General features: G+C 41.1%; 1 protein-coding gene and 1 non-coding gene across 3 annotated transcripts; one reads left to right on the top strand and one right to left on the bottom strand.

The window, feature by feature from the left end:
* Positions 1 to 870: 870 nt before the first annotated feature.
* On the bottom strand, positions 871 to 25,334 carry cfap97 (cilia and flagella associated protein 97). 2 transcript variants are annotated; one of them, XM_014195542.2, is made up of 8 exons: positions 25,074 to 25,334; positions 23,856 to 24,209; positions 22,771 to 22,952; positions 21,248 to 21,416; positions 20,131 to 20,497; positions 19,613 to 19,914; positions 3,671 to 3,839; positions 871 to 1,892 (listed from the first exon to the last, which is right to left on the bottom strand). In XM_014195542.2, the coding sequence occupies exons 2-8, from the start codon at positions 24,174 to 24,176 to the stop codon at positions 1,762 to 1,764; spliced, it is 1,641 nt and encodes a 546-aa protein (XP_014051017.1). In that variant the 5' UTR covers positions 24,177 to 24,209; positions 25,074 to 25,334; the 3' UTR covers positions 871 to 1,761. The 2 variants fall into 2 exon arrangements, with proteins under 2 accessions (XP_014051017.1, XP_014051018.1); XM_014195543.2 differs by lacking the exon at positions 3,671 to 3,839.
* On the top strand, positions 17,084 to 17,175 carry trnar-ucu (transfer RNA arginine (anticodon UCU)). The gene is given in 2 exon segments: positions 17,084 to 17,120; positions 17,140 to 17,175. It is a non-coding gene; the product is annotated as a tRNA-Arg (tRNA).
* Positions 25,335 to 26,013: the final 679 nt, after the last annotated feature.

Below are 26,013 nucleotides of genomic sequence, written 5' to 3'. Positions count from 1 at the left end.
TGGTGCATTCCTTTGTCATTCATATTTCATATTTGTTTTATTGACATATTGTAATGTATACAATATATAACATAATATACAGTATACCATAACAATACATCAAAACATTTAGGCAAGGGATACTAGTTCCAGGCTCTGACTTGGTCTATTATAGGGTTAGAAATATCATCCATCCCATTTTCTTGGGCTGGCTATAGAGATCCTTTTATTGGGAGCCAGCCTAGATGGGAATCATATAGCCCAGTGTCTCATCAGCTGCCATGCTTCATAGTCTTTGTTGTTATGTACATAACAGATACAATACAAATGTAATATTACTCCCATTTTCTCAAACATCAGGTTTTACTAGGCTATACATACACATGACTATTAATGACATAAAAAAGACAAAAAAGGCCAACAAACTTGATGTTTGCAATACCACTATCAACATACAAATGTATTACTTTTCCTGTGCCAACCCTCATAAACTAATTTATTTGATTAAGCTTATACTACTAATTAACTACAACTACTGGTTAATATTTTCCTTGTTCTTTTCTCTGTTGACTTATAGTGCTGGGTCAGTCATCCCTGGCAGCTAACATATCACTCACTTGTTGGACTTCTGACAATGACACAGCCAATCACTGGCCTATTTCCCCTGCCGCTGTTGTAGCCATCGTGTGTGTGCGTGTGACATTATGTCATTGTGGGTGATAATTATTCATGTCCACAACATGCCAGATTTGCTGCCCGTTAAGTGTGTCTGCATTGGCAGTCTTTGTTCCCAAGTGGGTGGTATGCAGCTAACTGGCCTACAAAAGACAGCTGCCACAAGTGGAAAAGTCCTGTGGACATTGTTTGAGCTCATTTGACCACGGACAGACATGAGTGGTGAGCGCAACAAGCAGCTTTATTGGAAAACGTCAAGAAATTTGCACAGGATCACAATAAAAATATATATGTGACTCCCATAATATTCTAAAAAAGCTTTACTAGACCACAAAGATATATCTCTCTCATTATTCATCATAATGTAAGAACAATTACAGAAAAATTGCAGAAACGTTCCACTGGAAACATATTTCACAAGAGTGCAAATACAGCATGGAATACTTAGTGCTTACTCTATTCACTAAGCATATTGATAAGCACCACCTGCTAAGCTGACAAAGGAATGTTTTTTTTTTTTATACCTGAACCATATATCTAGGCTATAGCCAGGCTATATCTTCCATTACAACAGAAGCACAGTTCACAATACTTTATAGCAGCTAGCCTTGGTCCTGGGAAGCAATAGTGAAGCAGTTTTATGAGAATGGTTGTATAACGGCAACACAATATCATTCTTACATCATATAGGACTGGTTTTCCGGACCCAAATGAAGCCTACTACTCCTGGACTAAAAAGTATGCTCCAAGGAAAAAACTCAATTGAAAGTTATTTTAGGCTTAGTCTAAATCTGGGAAACAGCCAATCAGTGTCAGATCCCTTTATTTATTAGTATTGCGGGCTAAAACAGAGTCACTGGACAAGTGCATGATCAGAGCACAATGGAGATTTAGTTTGGACAAAGTGTGACCAATTTCTGGCTTCGCACATCTCTGACACAGATCCTTCATTGTGTGGGACAATCCTAACAACCTCAACTTAACCATCTGGGGGAAGAATGTCAAACTGACCTTGGATCAGTGTTTAGGGGCAACTATTGACTTATAGGTAAGAACTTGGAAGGGGTGGGGGAGTTGGGGAATGGTGCTCCTCCCTGAGCACAGCTCTCAGGACCAGGCTGCCCGGGACGCTGCCATACTGGCGTGCCTGGGTAGGGGTGTGGAGGTGGTAGCGATGGCAGATGATGCCCTGGCACTATGGTGGTTGTGGTTGGTACTGCCAGGCCTGGGGCTCTTTCCTGAAAAAAACAACAACAAGACAACAGGGGTCAATACTACTACTGATTACATACTATTACTTCTACATTAATTATATGCTAGTATTACTATACTACACATATGATGAAACAACAAGACAACATGCGTCAATAGTACTACTGATTTACATACTATTGCTACTACATAATTACATACTAGTATTACTATACTACACATATGATGTACTACCTTCTCCCAAATTTAACTCCCTCACTGTAAAAAGATATGGGCCATGTACATTCGATACAACAGTACATCACATTTGACGTTTGTGGGGTGGGAAAAAGGGAAACGAAAAAAAACAGCTGTGAGCATTTGTTATAATTTTGTGCATTTTAAACACAGATCACTCAAAAACTATATTTTAATATTTGTTCATAAAAAATTGTGCATATCAGCAGCCACTTTCAGTACAGTACACAGTACGGCCACACAAAGGGGGTGCCACCGGGAAATTTGAGGCATTATCAAGTGCTTGTCAAATTCTGAATGAGAGAGAGACTGATGAAGTGTGTACAGCCTGCACAAAAAACTAAGCAGAGCTCATGCCTTTCATGCAACTTTTTTCAAATCATCATTAGAGTTGCATCATGTAGCCTTAGAAAGTATTAAAAATCAAAACATATAGCCCAACGCTTGTATCACATCTAAAGTTACATAAATAACTCTAAATTAAGCATATAGAAGTACCTGTTTCTTTGTTAACCGCTCACCACAGAACTGCCACATGTGCGCATTCACTCAAATCGTTTGGAGAAAATATCCTTTTTATTTATTAAATTGTATTCGTCATACTATAAAATAATTCCATGGAATTCTAAGCAAATCTTGTCTGCTAAATGAACTAGTGTAGCCCACAGCCATATGGCATAGCCAGATCAGTACCAAACATAATGACAACTCAGATCTATTCTGTTCTTCTGAAATAGACAACATTTTCTTCATATCATGTTTCTTTAGACCTGCCTAAAATAAATAATGGATTTATTGTGATGGTGTAGGCTATATTACATGGATTTATTAGATTTTATAAAATGTAGATGTTCAAAAGGTCTGCATCAGTGGCTTGTAGCCTTATGTGTGGAAGCCAGAAGATGCTACATGTGTTTATGTTAATTAATGGTAAATTACCGTGAGACTGGCAGTTATTTGCTTGACAATCACCGGCTGACAAAATTTTGTGACGCCACAGCCCTATGCGTGAGCAGTTACTAATTTAGCAAAATACAAGTAATCTGTGTGACACGTGTGTATACAGTAGGGAGTAATATGTATGTTTTGGTCTTCAACATATCACAACTTATTTCAGCATATTGATTATGAATTTGGACATTTAAAACCGGTGACACTCTACAGTATATAGTATATATAAAAAATACAGGAAGCAGCAACAGTATAATTTTCAATTTATGTTTAAGGAATATACATTTTAATATTATTTCTCAACATAATTCTAATTCATGTAAAAACTACTGAACGCTATGATTTATTTTTGAAATCATGAAAATTAGTTTGCCTGGCTACAGTTGAAGTGCTCAGTGCTTATGATCTCGAAAACATTACATGCAAAAAAAAAAAGGGATTATATTAACAGAGGACTAATGGAAAAAATACCAAAATATGCTTTGAGTAAAGTGATCCTTTAAAAGAACAAAAATAAACGATGCCAATTCAGTCTCTCTTATTAATGAATGACATAAATAACTATGGTCTTTGGGCTATTGAGAGCTATTGAGCATCAGTTCTTCAGAGAGGTGACCTGGTAATGTTCTGCTGGAGGACCGCTCCATCTTGGAGGGCGATCTGTCCATGGCAGAGAGCGAGGTGGCGATGCCCAGATATCCAGCCTGGCGCTGGTAGTCTGCCAGCTGCTCTGCCCTCTTCATGCCCCGGGTGGGCCTCACTGACTCTAGCCTCCGCAGGAAAGCCTGGTGAGAAATGGTGGTAACAATTTCCATGAAGGGTACCTGTATGTCTTCCTAAGACATTCATAACCTATACATATCACATTCATATGCAGTGCATACACCAACTGCAAGACATAACTACAATATTAACTTGCGGTCATGGTTATAAGGTAACGTATGCAACTACGAAATGCCTATTAACTGCTCTATGAATACAGTGAGGGTTATGAAGCCATTGTGCAGGTGCCCTTCAACATTTTCAAACACTGCCAGAGCATAAAACACTATTTTACATTTCTTTTCAAGTTTTGATCTGAAAATCATAATATAATTGTGTGTCTAGCAATGGATACCTTTAGGTACTGCAAAGAATTCAACACCATTGGTAACTATCTGGTACCGAATGCTATACAGTATAAGCTAATAGTGTTTCAAAAAGGTAAATAGTGTAATTGTGCACTAAAAATGACATACAGACCACTTTGTCTATTTTGATTATGCCAGCCCAGTGTCATTGATAGAGTAGGCAGCTGCAGGCAATGCTCCACACCCGTAATATCTTTAGCACATTTCAGTTAAACAAAATGGATCTGTCAACAGTGTCAAAGGGAACAGGCCTTACAAATCCACTGGACATGAGCCATTACCATTATAAGCTCAGCAAAAAAAGAAACGTCCTCTCACTGTCAACTGCGTTTATTTTCAGCAAACTAAACGTGTAAATATTTGTATGAACATAACAAGCTTCAACAGCTGAGATATAAACTAAACAAGTTCCACAGACATGTGACTAACAGAAATGGAATAAAGTATCCCTGAACAAAGGGGTGTCTCAAAAGTAACAGTCAGTATCTGGTGTGGCCACCAGCTGCAATAGGTACTGCAGTGCATCTAATCCTCGTGGACTGCACCAGATTTGCCAGTTCTTGCTGTGAGATGTTACCCCACTCTTCCACCAAGGAACCAGCAAGTTCCTGGACATTTCTGGGGGGAATGGCCCTAGCCCTCACCCTCCGATCCAACAGGTCCCAGACGTGCTCAATGGGATTGAGATCCGGGCTCTTCGCTGGCCATGGCAGAACACTGTCTTGCAGGAAATCACGCACAGAACGAGCAGTATGGCTGGTAGCATTGTCATGCTGGAGGGTCATGTCAGGATGAGCCTGCAGGAAGGGTACCACATGAGGGAGGAGGATGTCTCCCCTGTAACGCACAGCGTTGAGATTGCCTGTAATGACAACAAGCTCAGTCCAATGATGCTGTGACACACCGCCCCAAACCATGACGGACCCTCCACCTCCAAATCGATCCAAATCCGTTGTTACACGTGGTCTGCCACTGCGAGGACGATCAGCTGTCCGTCCTGTCTCCCTGTAGCGCTGTCTTAGGCGTCTCACAGTACGGACATTGCAATTTATTGCCCTGGCCACACCTGCAGTCCTCATGCCTCCTTGCAGCATGCCTAAGGCACATTCACGAGGATGAGCAGGGACCCTGGTCATCTTTCTTTTCGTGTTTTTCAGAGTCAGTAGAAAGGCCTTTTTAGTGTCCTAAGTTTTCATAACTGTTACCTTACCATAACTGCCTACCATTTGTAAGCTGTTCGTGTCTTAACGACCTTTCCACAGGTGCATGTTCATAAATTGGCTGTAGAAATATAACCACTCTCAAATTCAAAGACAGAGTTATGGATGCAAGGACTGACCATCCATGATACAAAAATGATAGTTTTAAACATGTAAAAAAAAAAAGAAGCAAAACAGTGTTTGTTAACATTTACTTTGTTTACAAACACTGGAGTAAAACAAGCTTATATTTTGGGTTCGTTTATGATTTTTTTTGTACCCCTTTTTCTCCCCAATTGGTAGTTACAGTCTTGTCCCATCGCTGCAACTCCCGTACGGACTCGGGAGAGGCGAAGGTCGAGAGCTGTGCGTCCTCCGAAACACAACCCAGCCAAGCTGCTTCTTGACAACGCCCGCTTAACCCGGAAGCCAGCCGCACCAATGTGTCGGAGGAAACACCGTACACCTGGCGACCGTTTCAACGTGCATTGCACCCGGCCCGCCACAGGAGTTGCTAGTGCGCTATGGGACAAGAACATCCCTGCCGGCCAAACCCTCCCCTAACCCGGACGACGCTGGGCCAATTGCGTGCCGCCCCATGGGTCTCCAGGTCGCGGCCAGCTGTGATCGAGCCTGGACTTGAACCAATCTCTAGTGGCACAGCTAGCACTGCGATGCAGTGCCTTAGACCACTGCACCACTCGGGAGGCCCATATTTAGGGTTTGATGGGGTATGAAAGTTGAACTAAGCTCATGAGGGATTTATAAGTCATATTCTTCAAGAATCAATGGGTACATACAGTGCCTTCGGAAAGTATTCAGACCCCTTGACTTTTTCCACAATTTGTTACGTTACAGCCTTATTCTAAAATGTATTAAATTATTGTTTTCCTTCAATCTACACACAATACCCCACAATGAAAAGGTGAAAACAGGTTCAGATGTTCTTTTGCAAATGTATAAAAATAACTAAAAACAGAAATACCTTAAGTATTTAGACCCTTTGCTATGCGACTCGAAATTGAGCTCAGGTGCATCCTGTTTCCATTGATCATCATTGAGATGTTTCTACAACTTGGAATCCAACGGTGGTAAATTCAACTGATTAGACATTATTTGTAAAGGCACACATCTGTCTATATAAGGTCCCACAGTTGACAGTGCATGTCAGAGCAAAAACGGAATTGTCCATAGAGCTCCGAGACAGGATTCTGTGTATGCACAGATCTGGGGAAAGGTATCAAAAAATGTCTGCAGCATTGAAGGTCCCCAAGAACACAGTGGCCACCATCATTCTTAAATGGAAGAAGTTTGGAACGAGCAAGACACTTCCTAGAGCTCACTGCCCGGCCAAACTGAGCAATTGGGGGAGAAGGGCCGTGGTAAGTGAGGTGACCAAGAACCCGATGGTCACTCTGACAGAGTTCCAGAGTTCCTCTATGCAGATGGGATAACCTTCCAGAAGGACAACCATCTCTGCATCACTCCACCAATCAAGCCTTTATGGTAGAGTGGCCAGACGGAAGCCACTTTCCAGTAAAAGGCACATGACAGCCCGCTTGGAGTTTTCCAAAAGGCACCTAAAGGACACTCCGACCATGAGAAACAAGATTCTTTGGTCTGAAAAAAACCAAGATTGAACTCTTTGGCCTGAATGCCAAGCATCACGTCTGGAAGAAACCTGGCACCAATCCTACGGTGAAGCATGGTGGTGGTTTTTCAGCGCCCGGGACTGTCAGGATCGAGGAAAAGATGAGAGGAGCAAAGTACAGAGAGATCCTTGATGAAAACGTGCTCCAGAGCACTCAGGACCTCAGACTGGGATGAAGGTTCACCTTCCAACAGGACAACGACCCTAAGCAAACAGCCAAGACAGCACAGGAGTGGCCTCGGGACAAGTCTCTGAAAGTCCTTGTTTGGCCCAGCCAGAGCCCGGACTTGAACCTGATCCAACATCTCTGGAGAGACCTGAAAATAGCTGTGCAGCGCCTCTCCCCATCCAACCTGTGTTTGAGAGGATCCTCTGAAACCTGAGTTTGAGAGGATCTGCAGAGAAACTCAGAAACTCCCCAAATACAGGTGTGATATTTCTTTCTTTCATTTTTATAAATTTGCAAAAATTTCTAAAAACCTGTATTTCCTTTGTCATTTTGGGGTATTATGTGTAGATTGATGAGGATTTTAAAAACATTTTAGAATAAGGCTGTAACGTAACAAAATGTGGAAATAGTCAAGGTGTCTGAATACTTTCCAAATGCACGGTAAGTCCAAAAATAGATATAGCAACTATTGATTGCCCCTTTAAAGGCAGACTCAGCGAAATTATGTTGCCACGAGCAGCACTGCAGATATTGAGATGAGCCAGGGCACCAAAACAGCGGTGAAGTTGACCCTCGCACTTCAACGCTCTAAGTTGTTGCGAAAATTGAACCACTATGCTGTTTACTTTCTGCATCTACGTCATATCGCTGACTCTACCTTTAACACATGATTGACAAAAGATGACGGTATCTGGACATATTTTGATTTGCGACAGCCACGAAGTATGTGTGCTGGTAGTTAGTTAAAAACACATGTACATTAACTGTGAACACCGTATGTCTACTGCACAGCTTTTGTATGTGACTGAGTGAGTGAGTGAGTGAGTGAGTGAGTAAGTACTATTCAACTTATGTTGCGCAGTAGTTCATTCAGAGATGGATTTGGTTAAATCCGGTCAATAAGATGAGCATGCAGATGAGGTTCTATGATGTCATAACCCCCCCCCCAACCAACCCCCACACCCCTTTACCATTCCTTGTGACATTACACAAGAGAAACGCTTTGCTGACTTATGAGGCTTTGGGCCCCTCTCCCTAGTTTAACTGGTTGGTTGGCCCTTAGCCATGACCTTGCCCTTATTGGAAGTACATGGCACGAGTTCACATGAACTCTTCCTTAGACACAGTCCACACTAATTAAAACTACTTGACCCCTCTGATCATGTTCAAAGCTAAGTCTCTTGCAAATAGATTTTATTTCAATGAGAAACTGGATAAATAAAAGTGGAAATTAAACTAAAGTATTAGCCAAACACATTACCAAAACACAAAAGAAATTGTGTCATTGTGGCAAGATCATATGGCATTTTTATATACATTTCAACTATCTAATATGATTTCTTATACACTGTGAGTAGACAGTTCATGTAGAAACAGAAACATTTACAAGGCCATTACCACCAGAGACCTTAATGAAACTGGGAGAGGATTGTGAGCCCTGAAAAGCAGAGGTAAAAACGTGGGCCATTGAGAGTAAAAATAACCAGTGCTCAGCCAGTAGCTCAAAATGTCACATGCAGTCACGCTCCCACCAACAAGCCCTATGGAGAAGAAATCTCAGTAAGTGAGACCGTCAGGAAGAACTAGGAATGGAAATAGGGGAAAGGTTAAGAATGGTCCCCCATATTTCATAGGAGGCAGAACTGACCGGTACTATATATAAACCCCTTGCTAGAAAATATATATAAAATGTTTTGTGTAAACCAATACAATCTCTCAGACAGTGTGTATAACAATATCATAAAATATGCATTGAGCCAGGTAAGGACAAGGTATTCATATTTCTCTCAGGTCACACTTTGGATAGTCCCAAAGGATGATCTACAGATGGTCAAACTATCTGTTGATATGCAACTGCTTGCCTAAGTTAGGGTTAGAATAAGGGTTAGTTTAAGGTCAGGGTTAGGGCTATTGATAGTGGATTTTTAGTTGAAATGTTGTTGATGGTAATTGAACATCTACAAACCATCTACTTGGGATTCTACACATAAAGTGATACCTTCTCTCAAACTATATAGTGTACAATGAGTGAGAAGGACAGTCAACTACCCTGAACAACTCAAATGCTGGACAAATGGGCCATCTGTCAATGGAGAGACAGTGTGTGTGTGTGTGTGTGTGTGTGTGTGTGTGTGTGTGTGTGTGTGTGTGTGTGTGTGTGTGTGAGAGAGTTTGTGTGAGAGGTGTATATACATCACACGGTATATTCAATTACCACACTAAGAATAGAGGGAGGGAGAGCAAGAGGGAGAGAAAACTCATCAAGAGGGGGAGGAGAGTAAGAGAGAGAGAGCAAGAAAGAGCGAAAGAGAACACTGCAAGACAGCTACAGTACTGTACAGCCTGTACCAGCCAGCACACTGACTGCTCATTGCACAATAACAGTGCGAGTTTTGGAGATAAAAGGGTGACTTCCTGACATATAGGATGACACACTTTATCTAATCACTGCAAACAATGAGCATTTTGGGATAAATTCTAGAATATCTTTTTACAAATTAATACATTTTTTAAAGCTGAAATGTCTTCAGTCATTAAGTATTCAGCCCCTTTGTTATGGCAAGCCTAAATAAGTTCAGGAGTCACATAATAAGTTGCATGGTCTCACTGTGTGTGCAATAATAGTGTTTGACGTGGTTTTTCATGACTACGTCATCTCTGTACCCCACACATGCAATTATCTGTAAAGTCCCTCAGTTGAGCAGTGATTAAAAAAAATACAAAAAAGGAGTCAACCACAAAGACCAGGGAGGTTTCCAATGCCTCGCAAAGAACGGCACCTATTGGTAGACGGGTAAAAATAAAAACAATTAAATATAACGTGGCAGGGCTTGCAAACTAGCAACACTGAAGCATGCATGAGAGCACCAGGTGTTCTGGACGATTGTATGATCATGCTCTCCGTAGCCGATGTGAGCAAGACCTTTAAACAGGTCAACATTCACAAGGCCGCGGGGCCAGACTGATTACCTGGACATGTACTCAGAGCATGCGTGGGCCAACTGGCAAGTGTCTTCACTGACATTTTCAACCTCTCCCTGACCAAGTCTGTAATCCCAACATGTTTCAAGCAGACCATCATAGTCCCTGTGCCCAAGAAAGCAAAGGTAACCTGCCTAAAATTACTCCTGCCCTGTAGCACTCACGTCAGTAGCCACGAAGTGCTTTAAAAGGCTGGTCATGGCTCACATCAACACCATCATTACGGAAACACTAGACCCACTCCAATTCGCATACCGCCCCAACAGATCCACAGATGACACAATTTCAATCGCACTCCACACTGCCCTTTCCCACATGGACAAAAGGAACACCTATGTGAGAATGCTGTTCATTGACTACAGCTCAGCGTTCAACATCACAGTGCCCACAAAGCTCATCGCTAAGCTAAGGACCCTGGGACTAAATCTCCCCTTTTATATTGTGGACTTAATTTTATCCATTTGAATGCATGGAGCCTTCTGCCGAAATTAGATGAACTAAAACTCCTTGCTTCTAACACACAGGCTGCAGTAGTCGCTGTGACTGAGACATGGCTCGATGGGTCAATTGAGGACGATGAGGTTGAGCTACAGGGTTATAGCATTCATAGAATTGACGGAAACTGAAACTGTGTTTTAAATGTCGTCCTATACTTGTTGGTGTGTGCTATCGGCCTCCTAAGCAGAATCATTTATATGAATTGCTGTGATCACAATGTATTTGCTGATAGAGAATGTATTCTGCTTGGTGATTTTAATACAAATGTGCAGTTATCACCCCAGAGAAATACACAAGTAAATGCCCTGTATAACTTTAATCAGTTATTTGGACTAAAACAACTGATTGTTGAGCCAACCCGGGTGTGTACTGACAGTAAGTCAACTTTGGATTTGATTATTGTATCAGATCAAGAGAACGTCTGTCATGTACTAAACTGTGATGATGTTGATCAAGCTTGGTATCTTTTTAAAGATCGGTTTCTGTCTGCACTAGACTCTCTGGCTCCGATGAAACAAATTCAAATCAAACAGTGGTCAGGGAAATGGATCACTTCCGAGATCTTAGACCTCATAAAGAAAAGGGATCGCTACTTGTCCAGATTCAGAAGGACAAATCTACAACAAGATTATGATGGTTATATTAACTGCAGAAACCAGGCAAGATACAAAATGGATAAGGCCAAATCCCAACATTATATAGACGCCGTTAATGACAACTTACATCAGCCTCGTAAACTGTGGAAAATGTTAAAGGACAATGGTTCAAAAACTCCCCATAAGGTAAAATCCTGTAGTATTGGCCTGGATATTGATGATGTTTTATGTCATGACCAGGCAAAGGTTGCAAATTATTTAAAAATTTTTTTTTACCACTATAGCCTCATCTCTGGTTAAGAAGTTACCCACCTGCTCTGGACACTATGGCTAGTCTTTCATTAACAACTTTTACCACAGCAGAGGTATCACAAATTATTTGTTTGAGCTGTGCATGGTAACAGAGGACAAAGTTTCCAATCTACTATGCTTAATGAGCACAAACAACACAACTGGGCTGGATAACCTCCGTGCAAGATTCATAAAGGATAGTGCTTGTGTCACCGCTAAAATGATAATGCATTTTGTAAACCTTTCTATTAGTAGTGGTACATTTCCCAAGGATCTCAAAACAGCCCGGGTGGTTCCACGCCACAAGAAGAGCAGTAAAACAAATGTAATAACCTACAGGACTGTTTCAATCCTCAAAAGCTTATCCAAAGTTGTTGAGAGATAAGTTTATCAACTTGAGGGATACCTTCTTGAGCAGAAACTTCTTTATGAACTACAATCTGGTTTTAGGACAGCTCATTCCACTGATACTTATCCACCTTTTTGAGCACATTAAGCAGGAAAGTGAGAAGGGGAACTATACAGGTATGGTCATGTTAGACTTGCAGAAAGCTTTTGACACTGTGGACCATGATATTCTCCTGATGAAACTGAAATGCATGGGTCTAAATTATGTAGCAGTGAATTGGTTTAGGTCTTATCTGACCAACAGAACATAAGTATGTAATGTTGGTGATGTTCTGTCAGAGGCCAAAGAAATATCCTGTGGAGTACCGCAGGGATCAATTTTAGGGCCTCTCTTATTTTTTATATACGATAATGATATGCCAGATACAGTAACGTGCAAACTCTTGCTTTATGCTGATGATTCAGCCATACTGGTATCAGGGAAGGATACAGTTTACATTGAGGAGACCCTGAGTAAAGAATTGCATTTTGTTAGAGATTGGTGGTCTGACAACAAATTGTCACTACATTTGGGAAAAACTGAATCGATTTTGTTTGTAACAAAACGTAGATTGCTTAGGGCTGACAAGATAACGGTAAACTGTGCAGGCATGGAGATTGAATCTAAAACAAGTATCTTATCTTGGTGTGTCCCTAGATCAATCCTTTTCTAGAGACCTGATTGCTGCTAAAATCCTTTCTAAAATTGTGAACAAATTGAAATGTTTATATCGTAACACTAGATATTTTAACATTAAAGTTAAGAAACTGCTTGTCTCAACCTTGATTCAGTGTCATTTTGATTATGCCTGCTCTGCTTGGTATAGTGGGCTATCAAAAAGCTGAAAAAGAGAATGCAGGTCATGCAAAATAATGTTATTAGGTATATGCTGAATGTCCCTAGGACCCACATGGGGGTACAGGAATTTCTGGAGGTGGGCTTGTTGCCTTTTGAGTCCAGAGTAGACCAACTTAAACTTAATCATATGTTTGACATCTTATTAAATGTGCCCCAGGTTACATGAAAAACCACATTGATATGGTCTACTCTATAACCAACACAGTCACAATACCAGATCTAGTGTTATGTCTTGTAAAATCCCAAGAGTAAACAGTACTGCAAGGCATTTGTCTATGGAATAGCCTTCCCTTGGAGATCAAGCAATGAAATAGTAAAAATAGCTTTAAAAAGCAGGCAAAGGTTGTCATTTGGACATTGTCTAAGTAAGAAAGAAAACACTCCACTGCCCCTTGTGCCCCCTACTGCTGGTCAGGTGTATTTATTTGAAGGATCGGTATGATTTGCAATTAATAGATTGTTTTAATGTGAAATGAATATGGTTGATTTTCAAGGTTAGGGAGAAGTGCAGTGAATAGTGCCACTTTTCAGGATGTCAATATAAATTAATGTATTTATGGTTGTTTGTAATTTTGTCTTGCCTTTTAAATCATTATATACGTTATTGTTTTTACCATTGAGAACCACTTTGGAAACAAGCGTTTTAATTAATACTTTCAAGTAATATACTCTGGGTCCACATTGTCCATTTTGTTGTATATGCCTGTTACCAAAATAAATTAAATTCAATGTGACAAATACAATTTAATTTTGATTTGAATATACTTTTGAGCATGGTGAAGTTATTATTTACACTTTGGATGGTGTATCAACACACTCAGTCACTACAAAGATACAGGCATCCTTCCTAACTCTGTTGCCGAGAGGAAGGAAACCAGGCCAATGATGACTTTAAAACAGTTAGAGTTTAATGGCTGTGACAGGAGAAAACTGCGGATGGATCAACAACATTGTAGTTACTTCAAAAATACTAACCTAATTGACAGAGGGAAAAGAAAGAAGCCTGTACAGAATAAAAAATACCCCAAAACATGTTTGCAACAAGGCACTAAAGTAATACTGCAAAAAATGTGGCAAAATGATTTAACTTTTTGTCCTGAATACAAAGTGCTATGTTTGGGGCAAATCCAATACAACACATTACTGAGTACCACTCTCCATATTTTTAAGCATAGTGGTGGCTGCATCATGTTATGGGTATGCTTGTAATCCTTTAGGACTGGGGAGTTTTTCAGGATAAAAATAATCTACGGAATAGAGCGAAGCACAGGCAAAATCCTAAAGGAAAACCTGAATCAGTCTGCTTTCCTCCAGACACTGGGAGATTAATTCACCTTTCAGCAGGACAATAACCTAAAACAGAAGGCCAAATCCACACTGGAGTTGCTTACCAAGAAGTCAGTGTACAGTCAGGTCCATAAGTATTTGGACAGTGACACAACTTCCATAATGTTGGCTCTGTATGCCATCACAATGGATTTGAAAGGTAACAATCACAATGTGCTTTAAGTGTAGACTTTCATCTTTAATTTAAGGGTTTTGGATAAACCGTGTATAAATTACAACCATTTTTATACATAGCCCCCCAATTTTAGGGGCACAAAAGTAATTGGGAAAACTAACATAATCATAAATTAAATTGTGAGTTTTAATACTGCAAATCCTTTGCAGTCAATGACTCCCTGAAGTCTGGAACCCATAGACATCAACAGATGCTGGGTTTCTTCCCTGGTGATTGCTCTGCCAGGCCTTTACTTTAGCAGTTCCTGCTTGTTATTGCAGCGTTTTGCCTTAATTTTATAGATTTTTTTAAATAGATTTTTTATTACTTTTACCCCTTTTTCTCCCCAATTTCATGGTATCCAATTGGTAGTTACAGTCTTGTCCCATCGCTGTAACTCCCGTACGGACTGGGGAGAGGCGAAGGTCGAGAGCCGTGCGCCCTCCAAAACACAACCCAGCCAAGCCACACTTCTTGACACAATGCCCGTAAACCTGGCGACCGTGTCAGCGTGCATTGCGCCCAGCCCAATTGTGCGCCGCTCCATGGGTTTCCCGTCTACATGCCTACGCCATAACACTACCTCCACCTTACTTCACAGATGAGGTGGTATGCTTCGGATCATGAGCAGTTACTTCCCTTCTCCATACCTTTCTCTTCCCATCATTCTGGTACAAGTTGATCTTTGTCTCATCTGTCCATAAGATGTTGTTCCAGAACTGTACAGGCTTTTTTAGATGTTTTTTGGCAAACTCTAATCTGGTCTTGCTGTTTTTGAGGCTTACCAATGGTTTGCATCTTGTGGTAAACCATCTGTATTTACTCTGGTGAAGTCTTCTCTTGATTGTTGCCTTTGACACAGATACGCCTACCTCCTGAAGGGTGTTCTTGATCTGGCCAACTGTTGTGAAGGGTATTTTCTTCATCAGGGAAAGGTCTTCTGGGCTTCTTGGTGTTCCTGAGCTCACCAGTGCGTTCTTTCTTTTTAGGAATGTACCAAATAGTTGATTTGACACACCTAATGTTTTTGGTATCTCTCTGATGGGTTTGTTTAGATTTTTCAGCCTTATGATGGCTTGCTTCACTGGCAGTGGCATCTCTTTGGATCTTTTATTGAGGGTTAACAGCAACAGATTCCAAAGACAAATGCCACACTTAAAATCTCTAGAATTTTTATCTGCTAACTTGTAAATGAACTAATGAAAAAGATGAGCAGCCAATTGTCCAATTACTTTTGGTCCCTTAAAAAGGGACCACATATAAAAGTACTGTAATTCCTACAGCGTTCACCCGATTTGGATGTATATATCCTCAAATTAAAGCTGATAATCTGCATTTTCAGCTCATATTCAATATGCATTTTCAGCTCATATTCATTATTTAATTTCAACTCCAATGTGCTGTGGTAGACAGCTAAAATAATAATAACTTGGTCAATGTCCAAATATTTATGGACGTGACTATGTTTCTGAGTTGGGGAATTACATGTTTTTACTTAAATCTGCTTGAAAATCTATGGCAAGACTTGAAAATGATCATTGCTAGACAACCAATGATCAACAACCAATTTGAGTTTAAAGAATTTTGAAAATAATAAATGGGCAAATATTGTACAATCCAGGTGTGCAAAGGTCTTAGATACTTACCCAGAAAGACTCACAGCGTTAATTGCTGCCAAAGGGGATACTAACATGTATTAACTCAGGGGTGTGAATACTTATGTAAATGAGATATTTCTGTATTTCATTTTCAATAAATTAGCAACAAAAATTTAAAACATGTTTTCACTTTTTCATTATAGGGTATTGTGTGTAGATGGGTGAGGAAAAAAAGCTATTTAATACATTTTGAATTCAAACTAACAACAAAATGTGGAATAAGTCAAAGGGTATTAATACTTTTTGGAGGCATTGTATCTAAATATGTAAATTAGTTTAACTATCCCTTTAAAAGTGGTGCTAGAGTCAAGAGAGACTATGCTGCTCCCAATACTTAAATCCCTCAATTACACCAAATCCATATGGGGGTGTTGAACAGTGCAATTGTAAAGATGCCCCTTTCTGCATCGACACATCACCCTATGTGAGGTTTACTAGATTGTACTTTCCATTAGTGACCAGTGACCACCTAAGCAATGATTATTTTAATGGAATGCCTTTTTTATGTCTCAGTGCATGATTGTGTTTAATATTTCCATACTTAAAATAAAGTTTGGAGAGCAGCAGATTAGGTGCTAAACCAGTTTAAGACAAGATCCAACCCAAAAATTCTATGACCGCTAGGAAGGAATAGGCGTGACTCCTATTTTAAGTCTCCTATTTTAAATATAGTAATCTGTGCCATAAAACCTTTAAATTAAACATTTACAGTGTTTAAAACAATTCTCATTGTATAAACTGCCTTAATTTTGCTGGACCCCAGGAAGAGTAGCTGCTGCAATGGCAGCAGTTAATGGGGATCTATAATAAATACTAATACAAATCTCTCTTAGTGCAGGGCTGTTGGAGTAGAGGTTGGGGTTGGCCTTGAACTCTATATAATGTCAATCTGTGCTGCCACCACTGTTGTGTCCACTGCCACCTGCTACCGTCTCTCTATGGCCGTACTGTGTCTGCTTTCACTGACAGGCCTGTGCTCTCAGACACACAGACAGCATACACAACCCTGGCAATTCTCCCTGAATAGGCTCTCCCTCTACACACACCCATGGACACACAATCATCACACACAGTTCAAAAGATTCAGTTTCACACACGTGCAACAGGTGGCTCCGTGGCGCAATGGATAGCGCATTGGACTTCTTGGCTTGTGAATGTGAGGTGATTCAAAGGTTGTGGGTTCGAGTCCCACCGGAGTCGCACTTAAAAAACAAAATTGATACAGGAAAATATGATAAAGGAAGACAAAATTATCTTAGTTACTCTTTTAGGACATTTTTGTTGTTAAAAGTAGTATAGCATTTCAAAAGAGACTTGAGTAAGGCAAAATTCTGTATGTATCTTGGGCTAAATACATATAATATTTCTCAACGATCTACTAAAACACGTATTTTTGTGAGCTAAATTTAACAGTGACTTTTTTCAACATTTTGTTACAGCCTTATTCTAAAATTGATAATAGTTTTCCCCCCCTCATCAATCTACACACAATACCACATAATGACCAGCAAAAACAGGTAAACCTTTTTTTTTGCAAATGTATTTAAAATAAAAAGTACTCAGACCCTTTACTCAGTACTTTGTTGAAGTACGTTTGGAATCTTTGCCTAGATCCTGACTAGTCTCCCAGTACGTGCCACTGAAAAACATCCCCACAGCATGATGCTGCCACCACCATGCTTCACCATAGGGATGGTGCCAGGTTTCCTCCAGATGTGACGCTTGGCATTCAGACCAAAGAGTTCCATCTTGGTTTCATCAGACCAGAGAATTTTGTTTCTGTAGGTGCCCTTTGGCAAACTCCAAGCGGGCTGTCGTGCCTTTTACTGAGGAGTGGCTTCCATCTGGCCACTTGATTGGTGGAGTGCTGCGGAGATGGTTGTCTTTCTGGAAGGTTCTCCCACCTCCACAGAGGAACTCTGGAGCGCTGTCAGAGTGACCATTGGGTTCTTAGTTACCTCCCTGACCAAGGCCCTTCTCCCCCGATTGCTCAGTATGGACAGGCAGTCAGTTCCAAACTTCCACACTTCTTGGGGACCTTAAATGCTGCAGCCATTTTTTTAGTACCCTTCCCTAGATCTGTGCCTTGATACAATTGTGTCTTGGAGCTCTACAGACAATTCCTTCGACCTCATGGCTTGGTCTTTGCTCTGACGTGAACTGTGGAACATTATATAGACAGGTGTGTGCCCTTCCAAATCATGTCCAATCAATTGAATTTACCTCAGGTGGACTCCAATCAAGTTGTCGAAACATCTCAAGGATGATAAATGGAAACAGGATGCACCTGAGCTCAATTTCGAGTCTCATAGCAAAGGGTCTGTATACTGTAAATAATGTATTTCTGTTTTTTTTGTAATACATTTGCAAACATTTCTGAAAACCTGTTTTCGCTTTGTCATTATGTGGGATTGTGTGTAGATTGATGAGGGAAAACAATTTAATCAATGTTAGAATAATGCTGTAACCAAATGTGGAAAAAGTGAAGGGGTCTGAATACTTTCCAAATGCACTGCATATTTCTCTCTTGCTTCTCCTTCAGTTTGGAAGAAATGTATTTGTTCAAAACTGTTCAACTATTGTCTTTCTCTGAGTCAACTACTCACCACATGTGATGCACTGCAGTGCTAGCTAGCTGTAGCTTATGCTTTTAGTACTAGATTAATTCTCTGATCCTTTGAATGGGTTGACAACATGTCAGCTGTTCTCCAGCTACATCATGTTGCTACCCTACAGAGTGCCGTTGAGGCTAATGTAGACCTTCTTTGCAAAATAGTATGTTTTAATCAATTATTTTGTGACGTGATTATATTTAGTATAGTTTAATCTAAAAAGGATAACTTTTTTAATGTTTTACCATTCATATTTTTATGAAATTCACTGAGGAGGATGGTCCTCCCCTTCATCCTCTGAGGAGCCTCCACTGGCTCACAAGTAGAGGATTATAGTTTTCGGACTAAAAGTGTGTGCACGCAGGCAGCAGTTTGTGTGAAAATGGAACCAAAATGTCCATTACATATGTTTTCTGGACAATTCACAGAAATAATGTCCTTTGGAGGATTGTTTGGGACTTTGGGTTTAGCCAGCAAGGCCTCATTTAAGGACGTAGAACTTTTAGTCTGTACATAACATGGAACAGTTCTGGACAGTAAAGAGTTACTTTTTCAAAATGCCTTTGCTGCAGCAACGTACAAGTTCATTTGCGCCAAGTTCATTTGCCCACTTTCTAATTTTCTCTACTGTTGTATATGTTTGATACTAATGTTATCAGATATTCAACCAAATCCTAACATTAGATAAAGGGAACCCGTGTAAACAAATAACAACAATTACATAACTATTTCATTTATTTCATAAACAAAGTTATGCAACACCCAATGCCCCTGTGTGAAAAAGTAATTTCCTCCATACACTCAAAAACTGGTTGTGCCACCTTGAGCTTAAAAAATATAGAAAAATCAGAAAGGGGGCAAATACTTTTTCACGGCAATGTACATCCAATTTAAAGCAAGTCTTGACTTATTTGAGCTTGAAATAAACAAAAATCCCAATAAACACAATGTAACTTTGAAACAATAAAGCCAAACACCAAATGACAAATGATAAGTTACACACACAAAAAGAGAAGAACACTCACCAGGTTCTCCTTCTCGATGCGCTGCTGCTCGCGCTGCCTGTTGAGGGCGCTGTGATAGAGGCGGACAGGGGGCGGACCCCCTCCTCCTCCGTTGGACCTCCTCCGGGAGCTACTGGTGGTGCTGGTGCCCCCTGTACTGCCCGGTCGCGAATGGGGCGAGGGGCGCGACAGCTGGCGCAGTAGCCTCTGGTTCTCCCGGTCAATCTGCCGCACCTCGTCGTTGCTAAAGGAGTAATTCTTCCTGTTCCTGCCTCCACTGGGGCAGTCGATGGCCAAGCCACTCCCCAGGCGACTGAGGAAGGCTTCAGAGAGAGAGGAGGGAGAGATGACAGAGGAGGAAGCAGCAGATAAACATTTTGTTAGTTAGCCGTCAGATTTGTTACAAATGGAGCATCTGCATGTCAATTAAAATATTTATAAAAACATATGTAAACTGCCACTTTCTCAGATAGATCCTGTCCTCCAGGACTGACCCCCCCGCCCGCACACACACCTCAGCCCGCTTCCCCCCACCTCACCTTCTTCTACATCCTCCTCCTCCTCCTGGGGTATGCTGCTGAGGTTACCAGTGGGAGCGCCCCCCTCTGTCCCTCTATGCTGCTGCTGCCTGACACCCACACCCCCAGGCCCCACACCCTCCTCCTCCACCACCACCCTCCCCACTCCGAGGTCCAGGGACTGGGCCGGGCTGACGTCGGGGGTGGACAGTGGGGTCACGTCAGTCACTGTGTCCTCCTCTTCTTCAAGGGTGGCGTTGGTGTGAGGCATCTCTCTGGGCGCTGCCGAGCCCAGCCTAGGGGGCCTCCATCTGGGGGAGGAGGGCATGGATGTCTGGTGGGTTGGGAGCCCGGGCTTGGGAGAGGGCTCTGGGCATCCGGTATGCACCTGAAGGAAGAATAAGATGCATTCAGGGAGTTGTTTTAAATGTTAAAACGAGATAAATTCTGGATTTTAAGAGTGTCTTAACTCCTGTTGAACAACTTACTGCGACCATAATAGTGCCTACATTTACATTTGAGTCATTTAGCAGATGCTGATGCCCTTTTCCAGACTGTTATGCAGATCGACATACAGTTAGCAGTGATTCTCAGTACTCCTGTGCCAGTTGTGTACTGCAGGTTTTTGTCCCAGCTTAGCGCCATCACACCTGATTCAACTAATCAACAGATTTTGAAAAAAAAAATAAGGCTCAGTGGCAAATGAATGTCCAACTAGTCAGTTACAACTGTGTGGAGTTTGTGACAGCAACTATGTGAGCTTATTATAGTATTATAGACACTATGTCCTGGGATTTCTATGATATTCTATATAGAAGACCCCCTTACCTTCCTCATCTTCATTAGTGCAAACCGTAGCGAAACATTTTGCTACAAAAAACGAGTGTTTCTTATTAGGTCCCTCCCCATTTCAGCCCGTTTGGTTCGTAGTGAATTCAACCCAGGTGTTCTACTGCTGAGCTGGGACAAATAGCTGGACCCTGTGCGAATACTCTTAAAATGCATCCTTCTTTCCTCCCTTCCTTGAAGTAACCATTGGGTATGTGTACAAAGCCGGGCATTACGGCAGCTCTCTCCAGGAGCAGGATTGAGAATGACTAGCCTAAGCCAGTTAGACAAGAACAAGTTGTAATCCTACCATGTCCACAGAGTGAGAGGGCTCGGAGGAGCAGCTCTCCCCACTGCTGTAGCTCTCATCCGTCTCCGACTCAGATGAAGTGGAAGACGGGGACAAGCTCCTGTGGCGGAGCTTCCTGACAGGCTTCTTGGGAATGCCGTGTTGTGTCCCATTAGGTCCGGGTATCAACCTTGGGTTAACAAAATATAAAGTCACGAAACAAAGGCTTACCCATCCAACTGAATGACATGGCACAGTCTAGATAAGAACACAACCTGGTAAACAGAGGATGCAAATGCTTTGCCTGCATATTGGAACACTATACTGTTGATTTGATGTCTGTAATGCACAGGTGTCAAAATCATTCCACGGATGGCAAGTGTCTGCAGGTTTTCACTTCTCCCTTGTACTTGATTGATCAATTAACCCTATCAGTCCTGAGGCCCCATCTAAAATTGTCTTTGCATTTATCCAACTTTCATATATCTGCATGTCCGGCCCCTATAATTAGCCCCACAATGAAGTGTTTTACCATTGTAGGACAACCAGGGCTACAAGTAGAACACAAAACAATTTGAAATAAAGAGTTGCATTCACAAGTTTTATTGACAAATGTCAAAAAATATATATAATAAGTCTCAGAAGCAAATTAATATCCAACTAGTCAGTGACAACTGTGTGGAGTTTGTGACAGCAACTATGTGACCTTATTACAGTATTATAGACACTATGTCCTGGGATTTCCTATGATCTTCTATGTAGAAGAACCCCTTACCTAACAACTCATGTAACTTGTGAACATCATAAAGCAAAACATGTTACAAGTGCATGTTCGTGAGAGTCTCAGAGTAGATATCTTTTAATAGTTTGTAACTCAAACCATTAGGACTCTACAGACGTTTTTGTAAGACCCGGCCCGGGCTCCTTGAGGATCTACCCTTGTCTCACAAACACTGCTCTAGCTCAGCCCCCGTTAATCACAGACTAATGAGCAAGGCAGTTAACCCCCAACAACAACTGCTCCCCGGGCGCCAATGATGTGGATGTCAATTAAGGCAGCCACCCGCACCTCTCTGATTCAGTATTGGTATCTACGGATGCAGATGAAATAAACACATCCAATGGTCCAACTCAGAAGTCTTTAGCTCAAACAAAAATGTTTAAAATGGGTTATAAGTCCAAAATGCACCAGCATTACAGTGGGACTCATTGAATTAAGGTCACTGATTAGTTAGGAACTCCCCTCACCTGGTTGTTTAGGTCTTAATTGGACACAAATTGAAAGGAAATAACAAAATCTAGCAGACACTGCCCTCCACAAAATGAGTTTGACACTCCTGCATAATGTTACATGCTTTTTTGCTGCTATCTTGGCCAGGCCTCCTTTGGGAAAGACATTTATAATCTCAATAGTCACTTATAAATAATAAATACATAAAATAATAAATACACGAAGATAAGAAATTGTATGCCTGATTTAAATTTTGAGAAGGAAATATGGGATTCCTATCTAATCAGGAAAATAAATCATAAAATCTTTTAACCTTTGACCCAGTGGCCTCCCTGACTCTTCCTCGCTTTCATCTTGGCTCTGATGATAGCCATCTTCATCATCATCGGCGCCTTCTTCCTGCTCCTCTGCCGATGACGCCGTGCGGATATCGCTGGAGCTCTTGGAGTGGATGCTAGATACCTCCTCTGCACCGCTGCCGTTCTTCACCTCCGACTAGACAGGTAAGTGAACATAGTTTACAACTACTACAAATATTACAACAGACCATGGTTAGACATATTTGTTTTACTCAGCTCCCTGGTCATGGAACAGTTCTCAAGCTTTTGATGGACATGTTATTGAAATGATTATCACTAAGAACATGAATGATGAGGATTGCATTTGATTTGACTACTGTTTGTTTTAAATCTGTACTGTATTGTATAAAAACAATTGGAATTCTAATGGACATTTTTAGGATTAAATCATATCTTTATTTCAAATAATTATGCTTCCTTGACATTGATTTTGATTAGGCCTCAATTCCAATGTACCCCAAGCCTGGGCAGTTGTATTGAGTGGCATAATGCCACCTTGTGGCGTAAAGTAGAATGATGAAGCCACAGGCTTTTTCATTTTTTATTTAACCTTTATTTAACTAGGCAAATCAGTTAAGAACAAATTCTTATTTACAATACGGCCTATCTCGGCCAAACCCTAACCGGATGACGCTGGGCCAATTGTGGGCAGCCCTATGGGACTCCCAATCACGGCTGGTTGTGATACAGCCTGGAATCGAACCAGGGTCTGTAGTGACACCTCTAGCACTGAGATGCAGTGCCTTAGACCGCTGCGCCCCTCGGGAGCCCCGCAACTTGCCTAGTACAAGTTAATACGCCTGCATGCTGTTATGCCTGCATGTGCACTGTAAATCGATTACAGATAGGGTGCATTCTGAATTTATAATAAAGCCTTGTTGCCCTTTCCTTGTGACTTTACCTTGACCTGGGTAAAGGGGTCAGGAAATGTCACAAGGGAAAGGGTAAAAGATGACAGTGGTTATTTTCATCAGACTATCCTTGTTCATGCCTTTCTTACAGAACATTCACCAAATAGCCTCACTATTAGCATGCCTACCTCTGATTTATTGGACGATATGCTAGAAGACCTGCTCCTCCTGTCTTCGGCCTCAAAGCCATGACCCTTCTCCTCTGTCCTCGGTTGAAATATTACTCCTGCAGGACTAGGGTCCCTAGTACCACCACCGGACCTCTCTGTACCACTACGCCGCTCTGTCTGTGGAGACTCTGGCTGGATGTCTGGCTTCTTTCTAGCCTCAGAGCTTATTTCACGCTTTCTTTCACTCTTCCCTTGCTCTTTGCTGATGCTGTCACAATCAGCGTCGCTGTCGAAAAACGAGTGATCCACCTCACCCTCCAGTTCTTTGGGGCTGTACATAACAGTTGTCTCCTTCAGCACTCTGGTTGAGAACTGGAGAGAGATAAGGGGACACATTTTTGTTATATTCCATACGCTCAGCTGGTTAATACTTCATTTAAATTCGAAACGGTAGCCTGTAGGTGACCCTCCAATCATCAATGATTGACATATTTAATCAAACCAGCATTAGCAATGTTTAGGCTATATACATTGTATTTGTTGACAAACTGCTTCGTACACACAATCTAGCTACCTACATAATGTCAGCTACAGTAGCTAGCTAACTGAGGGAAGTCTAAAAAGCAATGCCAAATGCATTTAGCTATTTTATTTGACCACAGGACAATGAGTCTAGCACTAAATTGCAGGTTTTATTGATCAACGTAAAACATCCACATTTCTAATGGAAGAGCTAGCTAACTCTAGTAAAACAGTTAATAGGTGTACGTTAACGTTAGCAAGGTGTGGAAGTTCCTTGATATCACTAACGTTAGCTAGTTCGTGTTAAGCTAGCTAGTAGTTAACGTTACCTAGCTAGTAGAAAGACTGACACTTTTACAGTCAGTACCCAAAGTAACGTTACCCAAGGCATTCTGCTTGGGCATTCTGCATTCAGTAATTTATTTGACTACAGGACACTGCATATAACGCTTCAGTGTAGCCTTGATTGATGGGAAAGCTAGTAACGTTAGCTAGCTCAAGTAAAACATCCACATCTCAAATGGAAGTTAGCTAGCTAACATACAGACAAACAGTTAACTTTACTGTAACGTTATCAAGACAGTATCCTACAAAAGACCGAATCAAGTCAGCTGATCCTATCAAGAAAGCTCTGCTAACGTCAGCCACCTAACCTAGCTAGCTAACATTAGCTAGCTACACTAAAGCACACTAGCTATGTTTTTTTTACCTTACCTGGCATGCACGCTAAATGTATGACTCAAGACAAATCAGTTGGTTAATTAGCTAGCTTTGTTTTTTAGTCTATGCCGTTTTAACCAAGCAGTCTCCGTGTAACGTTACTTTAAATGGCATATTGAAAGTAGTTTGCTAACGTTACATGAAACGAAGATAGACTAAATATGTGTGGGTTGAATAGCTACTGTAACTAAGCAACGTCTTCTTCTTTTTAGTGTGGCTTTCCGGAAGACTAGACGCTGTTGGCAGGGTTGCCAGGTTATCTTACATTTCTAGCTCAATGACCCCCAAAAGCTGCCCACAAGGCCTGAAAACTATCCCAATTGTTTTTTGCGCAGCAAGAGAGTACTTGACACATTAAACCTAATAAACCGTTTTTCCATAAATTAATCGAGCAAATTAAGAAGGAATATCTTCTAAGTAAATTGTAATTACGTTATGATCGGGTTTCCATCCAAATAATAAGTATTGCGAGTTAGCTAAAGTAATAAAGTAATTTGAATATGTTGCAAGAGAAAAGATAATTCAGTCCAGATCATTTTCTATCAATGGATGTCGATCTAACTGTCTACTTTTGGCATAAAATTGACAGGAGAGTTAGAGTGATGAAAGTTAGACAGAGGATATCGAAATCTCTACCCAAGAAACACTTGGAAGAACTTTAAAAAACGAATGTTATGCAATTTTTCTGGCAATTGTGCCTTAAGTGCCAGATGTTAAGACTACAACCCGTTATAAATGGCCTATTTGCTAGATTGGCTTGTCATTTCTATAGGCATAGGCTACTGACTCAAATCTTGGTTTATGATTGCAATTCAACTTTGCCATTGGTTTGCTTAGCTAAGTGCAGGTAGCCTATAGCCCCTGATAGGCCTACATCTAATTTCAGATAGCCTACAGTAGCCTACGCAAGATGTAGGCAAGATGTAAACGGAAC

Source organism: Salmo salar, chromosome ssa04, assembly GCF_905237065.1.
Source record: "Salmo salar chromosome ssa04, Ssal_v3.1, whole genome shotgun sequence".
Taxonomy (NCBI): Eukaryota; Metazoa; Chordata; class Actinopteri; order Salmoniformes; family Salmonidae; genus Salmo; species Salmo salar.
The sequence above is the reverse complement of the archived record's forward strand: the minus strand, read 5'-3'. Positions and strand labels throughout refer to the sequence as shown.

Excerpts from the sequence above, each read along its gene's own strand:
- cfap97 (XM_014195542.2), bottom strand. The coding sequence starts at position 24,176 with ATGTACAGCCCCAAAGAACTGGAGGGTGAGGTGGATCACTCGTTTTTC. Across the intron at positions 22,953-23,855 it reads TATCGTCCAATAAATCAGAG|TCGGAGGTGAAGAACGGCAG; the intron begins GTAGGCATGCTA and ends TTACCTGTCTAG. Across the intron at positions 1,893-3,670 it reads CTCCAGCAGAACATTACCAG|GAAAGAGCCCCAGGCCTGGC; the intron begins GTCACCTCTCTG and ends TGTTTTTTTCAG.